This window comes from Anabrus simplex, chromosome 12 (genome assembly GCF_040414725.1).
Source record: "Anabrus simplex isolate iqAnaSimp1 chromosome 12, ASM4041472v1, whole genome shotgun sequence".
Classification (NCBI taxonomy): domain Eukaryota; kingdom Metazoa; phylum Arthropoda; class Insecta; order Orthoptera; family Tettigoniidae; genus Anabrus; species Anabrus simplex.
In genome coordinates this window covers 12,053,795-12,068,773 of record NC_090276.1, presented here as the reverse complement: position 1 = coordinate 12,068,773, position 14,979 = coordinate 12,053,795, and the positions used below count along the sequence as shown (strand labels likewise).

At 39.3% G+C, this 14,979-nt stretch overlaps 1 protein-coding gene across 2 annotated transcripts in view; it reads right to left on the bottom strand.

Annotated features, from left to right (window-relative positions):
• Positions 1–14,979, bottom strand: part of LOC136884354 (CREB-binding protein) — a 263,590-nt gene that overhangs the window by 135,529 nt on the left and 113,082 nt on the right. For both annotated transcript variants that reach the window (XM_067156476.2, XM_067156477.2), the window contains exons 15-16: positions 6,582–6,807; positions 6,350–6,496 (exon numbers count right to left, since the gene is read on the bottom strand). In XM_067156476.2, the coding sequence (XP_067012577.2) occupies positions 6,350–6,496; positions 6,582–6,807 (373 nt within the window). The remainder of the gene's footprint in view (positions 1–6,349; positions 6,497–6,581; positions 6,808–14,979) is intronic.

Sequence of the window (14,979 nt, the reverse complement as noted above, 5' to 3'; positions counted from 1 at the left end):
TATCTCCTTGTCTTAACCCTGTTTTGGGGGGATAGGAGAGAAACCTCCCAGTATGGTGTATTTGCATGTGATATTGTTATACAACCGGGTGTCTCCCGGGTAACGGACTATGACTCTTCCTAGATGGCTGATGCTCTAACACCAGAAGTAACAGTTGTTTAATATGAGATCCAACAAACGGTTCTTTTCAGAACCAACCTTAACAGTCATTTCTGATAACACTGAAGGCATAACATCTTATAAAGAACAACTTTTGTATGAACTTTGTCGCGACAAGCAGTGTGATGTTCTGTACGTTCCAAAAATGCACAGAGATATGAAGCAGAAACGCCCACCATTTGTTCCGGGCATGAAACTGATTGCTGAAAGACCACACACTCTATATGGAAGTGCCAAACATTATATAGTCCAAGGATCAATTAATGTTTGGCACCGCTGAAGAAGAGAGCGGTGGCTCTCGAAACATGTACATGTACGGTAATTAAATAAAATAAAATGTATAAGTATTGATAAGGCGGTGAAAATATTTTACAGAAATTTGAATATAAGTCAATACGGACCAATATAGTGAAAATAATCTATTCTTGATCCTTTTAGCGAAGAAACTTCAATCCTTGCACAAAGCGTTCTTTCCACAGTACCAATGGCTAAAAGGGATGAGTGGATAAAATTAATGAGATTGTGACATGAGCAAGAGCAGTCAGAAGGCCTGGAGACTATTACGTCATCTCAATAATGACAATACCCAAGCCAGTACATATACTAATATAAAGGCAGATCAAATTGCCTATCAGTTGTTAGTAAACGGAAAATCAACCCGATCTAGAAAGCTAGATAAGAAACTAATAACACGGCAATAAAACCAAGAGAGCAACATCCTATCCCCACCATTTACTGAAGCTGAACTGGAATCAGCACTGAGGAAGTACAAATTGGGAAAAGCAGCAGGACTAGACTACATTCGAGTGGAGCACACCAAGAATTTTGGTCCTGTTACAAGGCGATGGCTACTGGAATTGATGAATATCTGTGTCCAAGAATGGAAGATTCCCAAAATCTGGCTGAAGGCTAGAGTTATTGCTATCCCTAAACCAGGCAAATATCGGCTGGATCCCAAAAGCTATAGGCCTATTTCCTTGCTCTGTCACCTATACAAGGTCCTGGAGAGACTCATTCATCAGAGACTGATAGGAAAGGTGGAGTCATCTCTTATACCACAGCAAGCTGGATTCCGAGAAGGAAAAAGTTGCACATCACAGGTATTAAACTTGGCACAGCACATTCAGAATGCCTTCGAGAATCAACTCATTACAGGCGCTGTTTTCATTGATCTTTCTGCAGCAAACCATAGGCTTCTTCTAACAAAATTGTATGACATCAACAAAGACTTCCATCTAACGTGCAACATTAAAAATATTATCCAAAACCAAAGATTCTTTGTGGAATTTCAGGGAAAAAGAAGCAGATGGAGAACGCAGAACAATAGCTTACCACAAGGCAGTGTGCTCTCACCACTGTTATTCTACATCTATACTAACGATCAGCCTCTACCTGAAGGTACCCAGAGTTTTGTCTATGCTGATGATTGTGCAGTCACTGCTCAGGCCGACTGTTTTGAAAAGGTAGAACAGACTTTATCCAAAGCTCTGGAAGAATTTACCAACTACTACAGTGAAAATCACTTGAAGCCAAATCCTCCCAAAACTCAGATGTGTATTTCATCTCAATAACAAAAAAAGCAGCTAAAACCAGAGAAATCACCTGAGAAGGAATCCCTCTTCAACAATGTTCGACTCCAAAATATCTAGGAGTGACTCTGGACCGTACGCTTACGCATAAGAAACACTGCCGAAACGTGAAACAAAAAGTGTCTGCCAGAAACAACATAGTGCAGAAACTTAGAGGCACCACCTGGTGAGGTCACCCTTGCACTGTGAGAACAGCGCGCTAGAGCTGTGCTACTCCATTGCTGAATACGCCTGCTCCGTATGGCGTAAGTCCAGTTATGCCAAAAACATAGATGTGGCACTAAATGACACCTGCCGTATTATCATTGGTTGTTTAAGACCTACTCCACTGTCTCGCTGGTTATAGCACCACCTGAAATCCGAGATTGCTGTTAGGTATGAGAAAAGCAAGGCTAAGACTATGGAGCCCACACTTTGTATGCCTGTCAACCAGCACATCCTAGGCTGAAATCAAGAAAGAGCTTCTTGAGAACCACTGAAGCTCTTACAGGAACACCACAGCAAGCAAGAATCTCAATGTGGCAGGGAAAATGTCAACTTTTGAGAGAATGGGTGGTTCTAAAGGAAGAACTTCCTCCGGGACATTCTGAAAAGTGGACAACATTGATTACGCTCCAGTACCACGAGATGTTAGACCAACCTACAGAAATGGGGCCTTCCTGTGGAGACAGTTTACTGCAAGTGTGGTACTAAGTAGACTAACAATCATCATCTACTGTGTCGTCCTTCTCCAGCCACTTGTACCATTAAAGACCTAATGAGAGCAAACCCAAATGTGCTTTTCGTGGCCAAAGTTTGGTCAACCCGTGTTTAAAATTTCCTTTGTTTAATTTTTGTCTCGTTTACTCTGTACTTCTGAATGAATGAATGAACGAACGAACAAACAAACAAACAAACAAACAAATAAATAAATAACCCTGTTTTAATCCTAAATGGCTCAGATATTTCTCCTCTGAATTTTTCTTTGGATTAGTTGTTAGGGCTACTGTTATCGCTTTTATTAATTTGGAAAGAAGTCCAAAAATGTTTTATGGATACAACCATAAGGTTTTTTGAAGTCTACAAAGGTTACAACTGGTTGTTTTTACCTCCTTTTGAAGACATCCATTACTAATTTTAAGGTGATTATCTGTTCTGGGCAACTTCTCCAGGGCATAACTCCTCCTTGGTATTCTGCTAGATCCAGTTCAAGTAGATGTTTACAAGGATAGTATAGAATTCTTGACATGACTTAATATGTGCAATCCAAAAGGGAAATTCTTCTACAGTTGACTGGATTTGACTTTTCTCCTTTTCTGTGTGTGTGTGTGTGTGTGTGTGTGTGTGTGTAATGGATGTATTATAGCTGTCACTATAACTGGTAGTTCTTTGTTCCAGATTTTCACTATGCATTGGTGTAATGATATTTTTAATGGTTCTGCTGCATATTTCCAAAGTTCTGTAAATGTTTGACCTTCTCCACTTGATTTGCACTTTTTGACCTCTTTCAAAGCTTTGTAGACTGAGTGTGTTTGGGTTTATATTTTCTGCTGGTGTTTTAATTGGGGTTTATGTGTTTATTTGAAGATGCTGTGGGGATCTTCGCAATTTAGTTATTTGTTAAATGTTTCTTTTAAAATGCCTGTATTTTTTTATTGCTATGGGCCACCTTGCCTTTTAACATTACAGTAATGTTGGACGATCATATCTTTGAAGGTGTCTACTAAATATTTTGTAGTAATCCCATGAATTTCTTTTCTTGCTTTGTGTTTCTATCATCAGAAGTATATCATTTTGGTATTGGTGTTTAACCCTCATTATTTCTTGGGTTATCTTTATTTGTTTTGTGAGTTCCAAGCGTGATTCTCTCAGTTCTTGGCTCTGATACCTTAACCAGGCTTCATGTGAATCTTCCACTGTTTTATCACATTTACTGTTCCACCATTGGTGCTTTTTCCTTGTATTTATTGAGTCTACTTGTACAGCTATTTGTTTCAATTGGGGGATTGCTTCCTCTAGATCGTCTGTTATTTTCATATTCCTAGTTTATTCTTTGTATTTCTTGTTATTGGTCAGTTTATGAGGGCCATAGGTTCTCTTCTTTCTAGAGTGGGATTGTTTCTTTTTCAATGAGGTGAATTTAATTTTTATTTTTATCAGAATGCTTTATCAATATTCTTTCTCCTCTTGGATCCAATACATCTTACCATTCAGTCAGAACTGAGAAACTGCAAAACCAATTGTGGAGAAAGGGGGAAAATAATTAAGTATTTGGATGGGAAGGGAATCTCTTATGAGCAGATCAACTTCAAGTTGGAACTTCTTTAATGCCATCCAACAGTGTGTTAGGAATTTGTGCAGCACATGTCGCGTATATGATATCACATTGTAGTAAAAGGGAAAGCAAGCTGGAAGACCTGAGATGGGACTGGATGGATTCTCCTTGATGTTGGGGCTGACTCACCAGCCATCAGACACACAATGGAGGAGTGCCCACTGCATTTGTTTCCTGGATCTGAACAAAACTTTCATGAAGCCATGCCTGAGGCAACCTCCTGAAACCTTTCAATCAGCCTTTGTAGTTATCTGTGTAACTCTTTTCACAAATGAACCACATCATCTCTATCAAACACAGCTCCTATCTGAATGACGAACAAATTGAAATAAAGCCAGATTTTAGTAAAATAATTACAAATGTAAGGGAAATGTAATTAAAGTAAACTCCTGTGATTTATTACTTATTTACTGAAGTCTAAAGTACATATAAACCGTAATCTGTATTTGTGTGAGAATCAGCAAACGTCACTACACTAATTGACCATTTGTCGTTTTCATCTACTAGTTCGTTCTGATCTACGTTGAGTTTGCGGTCTTTGCAGGCTTCCCATCAGGTAGGTTAAGGTTTGTCCATATATGGCAACAGGATAACGTATCATAAGGATTATTACATAACTTATGATACTGGGAAACCAAAAGATATGTTGTATTTTCTCCCTAATTAACGCACTTTTGACAAAAAAAACACAGGCGAAAACTTCGGATGCGTAAATTATTCGAGGAATTCAGATATTAAAAAAATTATTTATAATTATTTACATTTAAAAGGTACATCAAATTTAATATACTCGCAATAGGTTAACTCATTTTTGGTTAATCGTCATTCCGGGAAAAATTCTTTCTGAAAAGTCAAATAGGGTACATCAGGTAAGCTGGACACGTGGGGTTGAAACCGACACTGGAAAATATTCTTCCCATTACGGCCTGAAGTAAAATAAACATGTACTAATAAAAGTACAATAATTCATGTAAGTACATAATACTGACATACCGGCAAACAAAGAAAACTGTCCAACATGAAAAATCGAAGGCGGGACCCTGCTATATTTCCCCAAACAGTTCGTATCCAATCTTGTGCAAGTGACGTGTCCATCCACTCTTTTCTTGGATACAAACGTGTAAACCTTGTGGAAATTTTAATTTAGGCAATGTTTTTCGTTTTTAGATCAACATAAGGTACAAGCTTTCTGCCATCACCTGTTACAACAAGCCCTGCACAGTACATCGTTCTTTTTCGCTTCCGGTAGCGTGCACAATAACACTCAACATTCCTTTCTTATTGATCGTTCGACTTTGTGGCATATGGAAACTGATTGGCATCTGATCTGTGGTTCCTCTTTGGGAGAGCAATAATTTCTTCACTTTACACTTCTCAATCAGAAAAGGATGAATATCAATTACCAGAACTTGGTTAAAAACATTCCGCATTTTGTGACATAATGTTGTTCTTCGTTGAAGAAAAAGCCCATTTCTCTTCATAAAGCTAATGAAGCCTCAACTAACCTTCAAATTCGAGACACTGATTCCATATGCAGAAGCTACCTCTCGTCCTTTAAAATACAGCATTTCGAGAAACGGCATATCCAAAGCAACGTAGCAAAATCGTACATTTAAGCAGATCCTCTCATACTTTCGGAAACTTGCCACTTTTTGGTTAGCGAAATGATTGCAAGACTTGTTGGTCACTTGAAGTGCAACTCTCTGTTACCACAGTAGCGCACATTGCATTCGTACACTGAATACTTGCAGCCCACTGCCCTATTCCCGTATGTTTTGGCATAACTGATCACCGCAAGTTTATATGATGCGCTATTACTTGAATACTTGCTCACTGTGGACTAACAAATATTTTGCGATTACAGAAAACACGTCCTAAACCCGAAACGCTCATAAAATGTGTTTGTATCAGACAGGAACAGAGCATCACTGGTCACTTCTGCGCTGATTCTCTCACTCAGTGGTATTTGCTACCGGCTGATATCAGCACGTTGCCGGTATTTGAAATGCCCGGTTTGGCATCTTTATTTCAAAATGCATCCGGAGCTATGTGATGGATGTTTGAAGAAGCGGGTGCATCGAATACGTGAACATTTCTTTTTCTCCGCTTTGGACCCAAAAATACTGGGATGCGTAAATTATGCAAGGGCGTTAATTATGCGAAAAATACGGTACTCATGGCTATGTTGTTCTGGTATGGATATCACTGATAACACCAGCTGTCACAAGAAAAATTTCTGATTTATATGTTATATGTTCAGTTTGTTCAAAAAATCCAAATTACTCACAGCATTTCTTTTTCTTCTCTGTCCCGCCAGGTCCGCTACCTCCCTGGATAGGTTCAGGTACAGGAGGTTTGACGTCCATGGCAGAGTTTTCGTTCATACTAGAGGTAGACATGGGTGTCATGGCTTCCTCCTTTACATGTGCTTCTTCTGTATCAAAAGAAACATTCACAAATTAAAACAAGTAATTGGCAGAAGTATTCAAAGCAAAGCAAGTATTAGGTGTTATACAAACCTTTGACAGTTACAGTGTTGTCTGCACTTGCACTGCACTCGTCCATTGGCTCAGCCTTGGGTTCAGTCTTGATTGTATCTTGACCCATATCCTTGCCACCACCAGCTTCATGCCTATGGTTAATCTCCATTTCTTCCTTGATTTCAAGTTTCATGGATTCATGCTCAGACTCGGTCTGCATGTTGTCTAATTTACCCTTGGTAGTAGGAGGAGGAGAATCGTCATCCTGAAAGAAACGTGGGATTTAAGACGCATTATATTCCTAATTAACAAAGGAAGACGCCATGAAGTAACTGCATTAAGCACATGGTGGAATAATATAGGGGCAATTTCGTAAATCACAACAAATGTTTTTTATCTTCCGAACATGCCATTGTACTGTAAATGTAGTTTACAGATTACAAAACCTGTGTAACGTTCCAAAGAATGGCAGATGGTGTTCGTGTGCATTGGTGGTTAGGTAACAACACAAGAAAAAGTTAGTGTGCAACAAGCCATGCCCCAAGATGGATGTAAACAAAGGTCATGTTTGAAAAGAAAATTACAGCTTTCCACAGCAAATATTCAAGTCAGTGTCATGCAGAGTTAAGGAACGTGTTTGGTGACAACTATTGAGACCTTCAAACGCAGACATGTAGCACCTGTTAAATGTTGCAGAGGGGTCGGTGGCCATTATCAAAGGTGTTAACAAAAGACAGGCATTGCACTGTGCATAAATTATATACATCTACGAGTTATATCTCGGTTAACAAAGTTCCGAATTTTACAACAGGACTTACAGCTGGATTTATGCTAATTTTCCATAATAAAACCATTTCTATTTACTTCCTTTCGATTGCCCCTTGCCATTAGTTCAGATACTTTGTGTTAGCATTTAGAAGCACATTCGAGTAATTGTCAATCGCATACAGTGGATTTACACTGTCGCTACTTTCTCGGAAGATATAACACCGTTGCCATAACTTCTAAAAAAAAACCTTATAAACCAGGTGTACATAAAACAATATAGGAGGCGTTATACAGTAGAACCTCGATAATTCAAAATCGGTTAATTCCAAATTCCGCCTCATTCCCGGAAACATGAGATACAGATTTGTATGTTATTTAAATTGTTTAATTCGAAATACGGATTCATTTGTAATTCAAAGAACAATGTCCGTCCCATCACCAAAATTCAGACTTGTGCCACACTCGAATGGCACGCCCATAAGTATGTTTCTTATTGGTAAATGAATTCTTACGGCCTCAATTCAAACGACTTAAGCACTTCTGCTGATGTACTGGAGAGGGCAGCACCCTCGTTTGTAATGACGGAAGGTAGTTGCTTTTACGAGACGAGCAGTGTTATCTCTTTAATTGCACATCTCTGCCTTGTTTTTTTCTTTGTGATGCTTTAACCATGGAGCCCTCGCCGATAGAAGTAGCCATCACGTGCTTTAAATGGCTTTTTAACTTATTCAAATACGAGGTGTTATTTGCGTGCTACTTCTTGTCTTGATTGTTAATACTGCAGGTACGTGCAAACCTTGTTTTAACTTTGATATTAAGATGTTGTCCCGGTATCCTTCTGTTGTAACCATAGCTGATTGATATATACCCTTCAGCTGTGCTGCATGCATGAATGTGTGTGTGTTGATGTGTTGCGATTATGAAGTGTTGCCAACTGGGTCTCAACTTTGTTCTATTAATGTGCAGTGTGTACTATGATATTTCGCCAGCTGTTGTATGAATGCCCCCCGTCTCGACTTGTACTTCATTCACGTCGTACGGTGCGTTTGTTGTAATGAGTTTGTGTACGAAATTCCTACGATCTTTATGTGTGTGGTGCACGCTGCTACTTGATTTACACGAGGCCTGATTAGTGACCAGGTGAGTCACGGTGCATGAATTAAATTTTGACTTTGATAAGTGGAGCGGCCTCTCATATTGTTGGTTGTACCGGCGCGTGTGAATGCTGGAACGTTTGTTGTAATGAGTTTGTGTACAAAATTCCTACAATCTTCTTGTTAAATTATGTGTGTGGTGCACGCTGCTACTTGATTTCCACGAGGCCTGATTAGTAACCAGGTGAGTCACAGTGCATGAATTAATTTTGACTTTGATAAGTGGAGCGGCCTCTCATATTGTTGGTTGTACCGGCGCGTGTGAATGCTGGGACGTATGTTGATGAGTGAGGAGGGGCGAAAAGATGATAAATCAGCCAGCTCAATTTTTATTTTAACTCTTGTTTCAGTACCTCAAATTTATTCTTGGTACGAGATTATTTATTTTTGCCATGTACCCGCCTTGGGCTTTTATTTTGCCCAAGGAGCCGCCATGTTTACCTTTCGTAGTTTTAGTTACGCACATGCCTGCGATTCTCCTTGATTTACCTTTGTTGCTGTGGTTCAGAGATGTTGGTCTCTGTCCCATGCTGATACCTTCATACTTTTAGTTTTCTTCTCTGCTTTGTACTCCATGACGCGCGTGGGAATGAATGAACCATGTCTATTGCCGTGTCGAGAATGAGATGTACACATTCCTACATTGAAAATGAAATGAGTCTCGTGAAAGAACGACCGAGTTAGGCCATGTTAATAGTAACAATATTGGTGATAATGTAATATGGATGAATTTAAGACTTGGAGCTTGTCACAATTTTCCTTAATATTCTTTTGAGTGTACTAAGGTTAAGCTCCTACAACGATGCTGTGAAAATCACTGAAGAAGGTATGTTCACATTGAAATTCTTTCCCCTTTTTAATCATTGGCTTCAAATTTTCTTGTTTGTTTTCATTTTATTTTAATTCATAATAAACCCTTAATAAAATCTTATTGGCATTTTTACTGCTAGTACTGTTTGAGTCATATCCTTTATTGATTTATGATTAAAACCGTTTCCAGTTCAGGGCTGTGTCAATCGCCTTTCCCAGTTGTGATCCTCGCCTCGAAATATCCGACGTATGAGTTTAACGCGTAGGTGTCGATTGCAGACTTTCAATTCAAAACTGTCTTTCATTTTACAGAGTAATCTAAATTCAAAATTTCTCAGTGTCGTGACAGAACATGCACGGGTAGTTTTTCACACTTTCACTCACTTCGGTGTGTCTATAGTGTGCTTCATGTTTGCTAAGTTCGAGTGAAATCTTAATGCTTTTGTATTCAAAATTTTAAGCAAGGCCAGATCGCGTACCAGTGGCAGGCAGTGTGCGGAGGAGCAGAATCCGCAAATACTGGCAATGCCGACAGTTGGTGAAAAAAGCATGGCTCATATAATCAATTCGTACGCACCAAACAATGTTGTCAATGCCGATGAAACTGCATTTTTTTAATGCCGAGCCCAAACAGACTTCTGGTTTTAAAGGAGAGAAGAGCCAATCGGAAAGTCGTACAAGGTTGAGGGGTCACTGTACTGTGTTACAATGCACACGGAAGGGAGATACTTCCTCCCCTCGTCACAGAAAATTTCAATAAACCATGATGCACTTTCCGTGCAAGTACAAGCCATCTAAAAATGCAAACAGTTCAGTAATTCAAAAATAAAGCATTTGCACAGGAGAGCCAGGATAATTTTTCCACAACTTTGAATCGTGTCATTTTTTCCCTCTTTTGTTGCATGAGGTTATGTTTGCAAGTGTATTATAAATGAATAATGCAAATGCACCTTGTTGGATACATTTCGGAAATACTTTTTTCCATTACATTCGAAAGGTTTAAACTGTGAATCATGGGGCAAGGGTTGAGATTCCTGAATTACGAGAGAAGTGCCATGGCGAAAATTGTACAAGGATAGCGAGAGACTTCCTAACCTCGACACAGGAAAGTTTGATAAGCCACGATGTTTCAAGGGAATTGGGTACTTTTCACGCAAGTACAAAGCATCTAAAATGCATACCTTATAGTAATCCAATAAATAAAGTACTTGCACAGGTGAGCCAGCGTCCATTTCTCTTCGTCACTGAATCATACTTGTTTTTTCTTTTGTTGCGTGAGGTTATGTTTGTCAGAGAGTTATCCAAGTGCAATATTTGAATACTGCACATGCACCTTGTAGCATACATTTTGGAAATAGTTCTTTTTTTTCATGGCATTTGAAAGGTTTCGACTGTGAATCAAGTAACAGGTAATATAGAATATCTTGTGACGCGTCAAGTGTTGGTATTTCTGAATTATGAGCTGGCGGTTAATTTGAAATCACATAATTCAAAGTCCAACTCTGTGTCCCAACAAATTCAAATTAACGAGGTTTTACTGTATATGGTTATTATGGTTACGAAACACATTTTAGCCATTTGTTTTCTGGATCAGATGAAATAGCAATGCAGAGAGCCTGTATAATATGCGGCATTTACCCAATATGTCGCTCGACAGCGACATAACAGAGTTCAATTAAAGATAAAAATTTCATTGTTCCGTATTGAAATTATTGATGTTAAAAATTAAATAATTGAAAAGGAGGTTCAACCCATTCAATACTTAAAAGAAAGAAATGCAACTGTCATGGTGTCGTGTCTTTGTGCCTATCAGAGTGTGAAACTGACCTCCAATATTCATAAACATTGTACATGTTTTTACGGCTGATGATGACCTGGACTAAGGTCGAAACCGGTCCCATTTAAATAGTAATGTGATTACTGCATTTCTTTCTTTAAAGTATTGAATAGGTTGAACCTCCTTTTCAATTATTTAATTTTTAACATAACAGCGTTCCGTTTACAGATGGCAGCTTCCACGTGCAAAGGTTTCTGTCTACTACAGTTTAAAAAGCTTAACCTCCTCGGGCCCAAGGTCAAAGCAAAAGCGTTTTGAATACAAATTTTAGAACTTTGGGATGCTAGAAGTAACAGTTTTACAAAGAACAAAATGTGACATTGAATAAGAAACTATTTAATGCCCCAATACCGTATGTAACCTATACGTTACAGTGGGTCTTAATGTTTGTGATGGGAAAGTATGGGATATAGACATGTTGCTGTATAGGCTTTTGGGCTTATGCCGTGTCAGGAAAACAAGGTGAAATTCTTTGTTTTGCAGCGAACTGTGCCCCACGTCCCAAAAAATGACTCTTTTAAAATGTAGACGTTATAATCAAAGTGGAAATGATACGTTCATTTGGCACCAGATGGCTCTCAGGATGTGACAACGCTAGCGTTCGAAGCGGAAGCTGACTGAACCATCAGACTAAGCGGTTCACATAACGTGTGTACGTAACGTATGAACTTGACAGGTGTATGATATAGACACAAGCCTGGAATGAGACAACTGGAGTCGAGGAACGAACGAATTTGGAAATAACAATAGTGAAAGGACAGGGAAGGGAACTACCTACGTAAATTCTTAATGGCTGGCAACCAGGTATTACTTAATTGATAGCCGGTGTCCCTGTTGAAATTGTTAGAATATCTACGTATTTCCACAGCTTCCCGTATAATCCTGGACCTGTAGTGTCTATTGTCGTGGCCACCAAATTAGGCGGGTCAGAGAAATTACGCTCTTGCCAAGGTTATGTAGCAACTGGCGAAAAAATGTCTAACTGAACACATCATTTTGGAGCATGAGGCAGGTTGTTCTTTCTAGGGCTCCTGATGTTACTTCATACAATGCTTCGATACAAATTATACTACAAGCTTCAGAAAAGACTGCTGATTTCAGTGGTATAACCATTTTCCACATAAACCACTTTAAATGATTATTAAAAATAAAATCTTGAACGAGTAAATTTAAATCCGTAGAATTATGTATTGAAAATTTCAGTAAGCAGCCAAGTTTTTATTTCTTCAGCCAATAAAATTTTGTGTGCAGGAAAAATGTAAAAAAATCACCCAACTTACATATGTTTCAGATAAAAAATGTGAGTCTTGTAGTTTTCCTGGAAAGCGATCATGTAAATGTCGCTGGCTGAGGCAGTTCGGAGTGCGCGCGCCAGCACAGGCTGCAGGACGTCGTAAACACTTGCGGATTACATATTAATCTGTATCAATTGTATTAAATTATAACTTTAAATATATGAATAATGTATACTGGACTGAGTAATATAGAAAAAGAACTACTGTAAAGAATAGGTTTACATTAATTTACCATGAATTAAGAATCGGTTTCTAGCTTAAAAGCAGTCTAAGATTTCTTAGTCAATGTCATCACTCATCTCACTATCTGTCATGTCATTTACACTGATGATGAATGGCTCCATTCCTTCGCCCCTTATTATTTCCTTGGCCCTATCGTCTGCTTGAAGATTTTCCGTGCGATTGAAGCACTTTCCCCAATCTGCAGCAGTCACACGGTCAATGGTTTCTGACGTGAGTTTTTCTATGTCCTTTGTTTTGAATGTCTTGTTCCTCTCTGCCACTTCTCACTTGACTTGAGCCCAAATTATTTCAATTGGATTGTACTGGCAGTGGTAGCATGGCAACCTTACTACCTCATGGCCCCTAGAGAGAGCTAATTGATCAAGTTTTCCTTGGAGATGAATGTATTTTATGGTTGGGTGAATATTTTGCTTCATTAACACATCTCTGGATCGAACGAAGGCTAACATTACATATTTTGCAGTCAATTCTTGAAGTTCACATTCTGCAAAATATTTGAGTCGGCCGAAATCTGCACGTATTGTAATACATTCACAATTACGGATTTTGTCTGGCTGGCTAAGTCCTTCTTCTTAAGCCCTTCCAACTGACGACGCTTCAGAGGAGTTTCTTGTTCGTTTCTTGCACTTACTTCGTCCTCTTAAGATAACAGACCCGAAGAAACACCAGGCTGAACACATTTACTATCCATCTTTAACTGCACTTACGGTGTGAGCTCAACAGATGCACGACAGGGAATGACTCGAGTAAGGTGGTCTGGAGTGGATGGGCTTCAACTAGACAGTACTGCACGATCAGCGTTGTCAATCCGTGCTCGGAGGTAAGCGACTCTCGACCATCTGTCGCTTCGCCGTTCCCATATCTGACGACAGCGCAGTTTTCCTCACCCGCCTAATTTAGTGGCCGTGACAACAGTGTGAGTAAGAGCTCGAGCATCTTGGAACGTGACATCATGACCCAACGATAGAGCGTGCTCAGCTATTGCCGATTTGTCTGGTTGGTTGAGACGAATATTACGTTCGTGTTCTTTGATACGGGTACCAATGGACCGGCATGTTTGGCCGATGTACACCTTACCGTAAGTACAGGGAATTTCGTATACCCGAGGATGTAAAAGTGGGAACAATTTGTCTTTGGTTATACTCCGACTGTGAGTTATTTTCGTGGCGGTGCCAAACACGGTTTTTATATTGTGTTTGCGGAGGACCTTGGCAATGGTAGAGCTCCGGCCTTCTTAGTCCAACTTGGCAGGTTCGATGTCGGTCGGTCACTTGCTTTCTTGGCGTACGCTGCCTGAACCGTCAACGACAGACCCCAAGAGTAAGCATACAAATTGTAGAGCATAAAAACTTCTACAAAAAAAAGTCTGCGATGGTATATACCTATTTTGAAGTGGTTGCCCTCTAGAAGCAATTTTATGTTATAGTCCGCGATAAAGAAAAATAACTCCTTAAGCTTAAATAAATATTTCGTTATTATTCTGGAACTCCTCATCGAAAAAAATTGTTTGACCTCCTCCACTATTTCATAAGGATTACAACAACCTTGTCAGGACAGTATTTGCATGAATGGTTCAGAAGTTATGACTATTTTAGACTGTAGTGGTAATTCGTTCCCTGTTGTCTGCTAGCAAGTTGCCTCTACCTCGCAGTTTGGAGGGCTGTAGTCGCCTTGGATGAAAAATATCACCAGAGCTTCGCGACTGTATATATTAGACTGTGCCGTTAGTACAGAACATACAGAAAGCAAGACTGAGATGGTTTGGACATATAAAAAGAATGGGAAAGGAACAGGTAGCAAGAAGGGAATTGGAAAGAGAAGTTAAGAGAAAGAGATCAGTTGGAAGACCGAGAAAAAGGTGGATGGATGAGATTTGGAAAGACATTAGAGAAGCTTGATTGGATGTGGCGGAAGTAATAGAGCAGGAAAAGTGGAAGGGCAGGACAGAAAGGAGAGGAGAAGGCTTGTTAACCACACCCAGGCGACTGGAGTGGGATATTGATGATGATGATTAAATATATAAATACATAAATAAATAAATTAGCCGTATGAATCCCCTAAGGGCTATGGACTCTTGCAATGCAGGGACAGTGCTCAGCTTAACTCATCAGGTGAGCAGGTCTTGAAGAGCATTATTATATTGGTTAATATCTAGTTTGCTTCATTAAAACATATTGATGATGATGATGATGATGATGATGATGACGATGACAATCTTGTAATTATTTTATTGTACAATCTTCCTGCAACAGCTGCAGGTTGCCCAACGACAAGGAGTACCTTAACAACAATAATGGATACATATAGACACAAGAGATAGTATGAGGTTA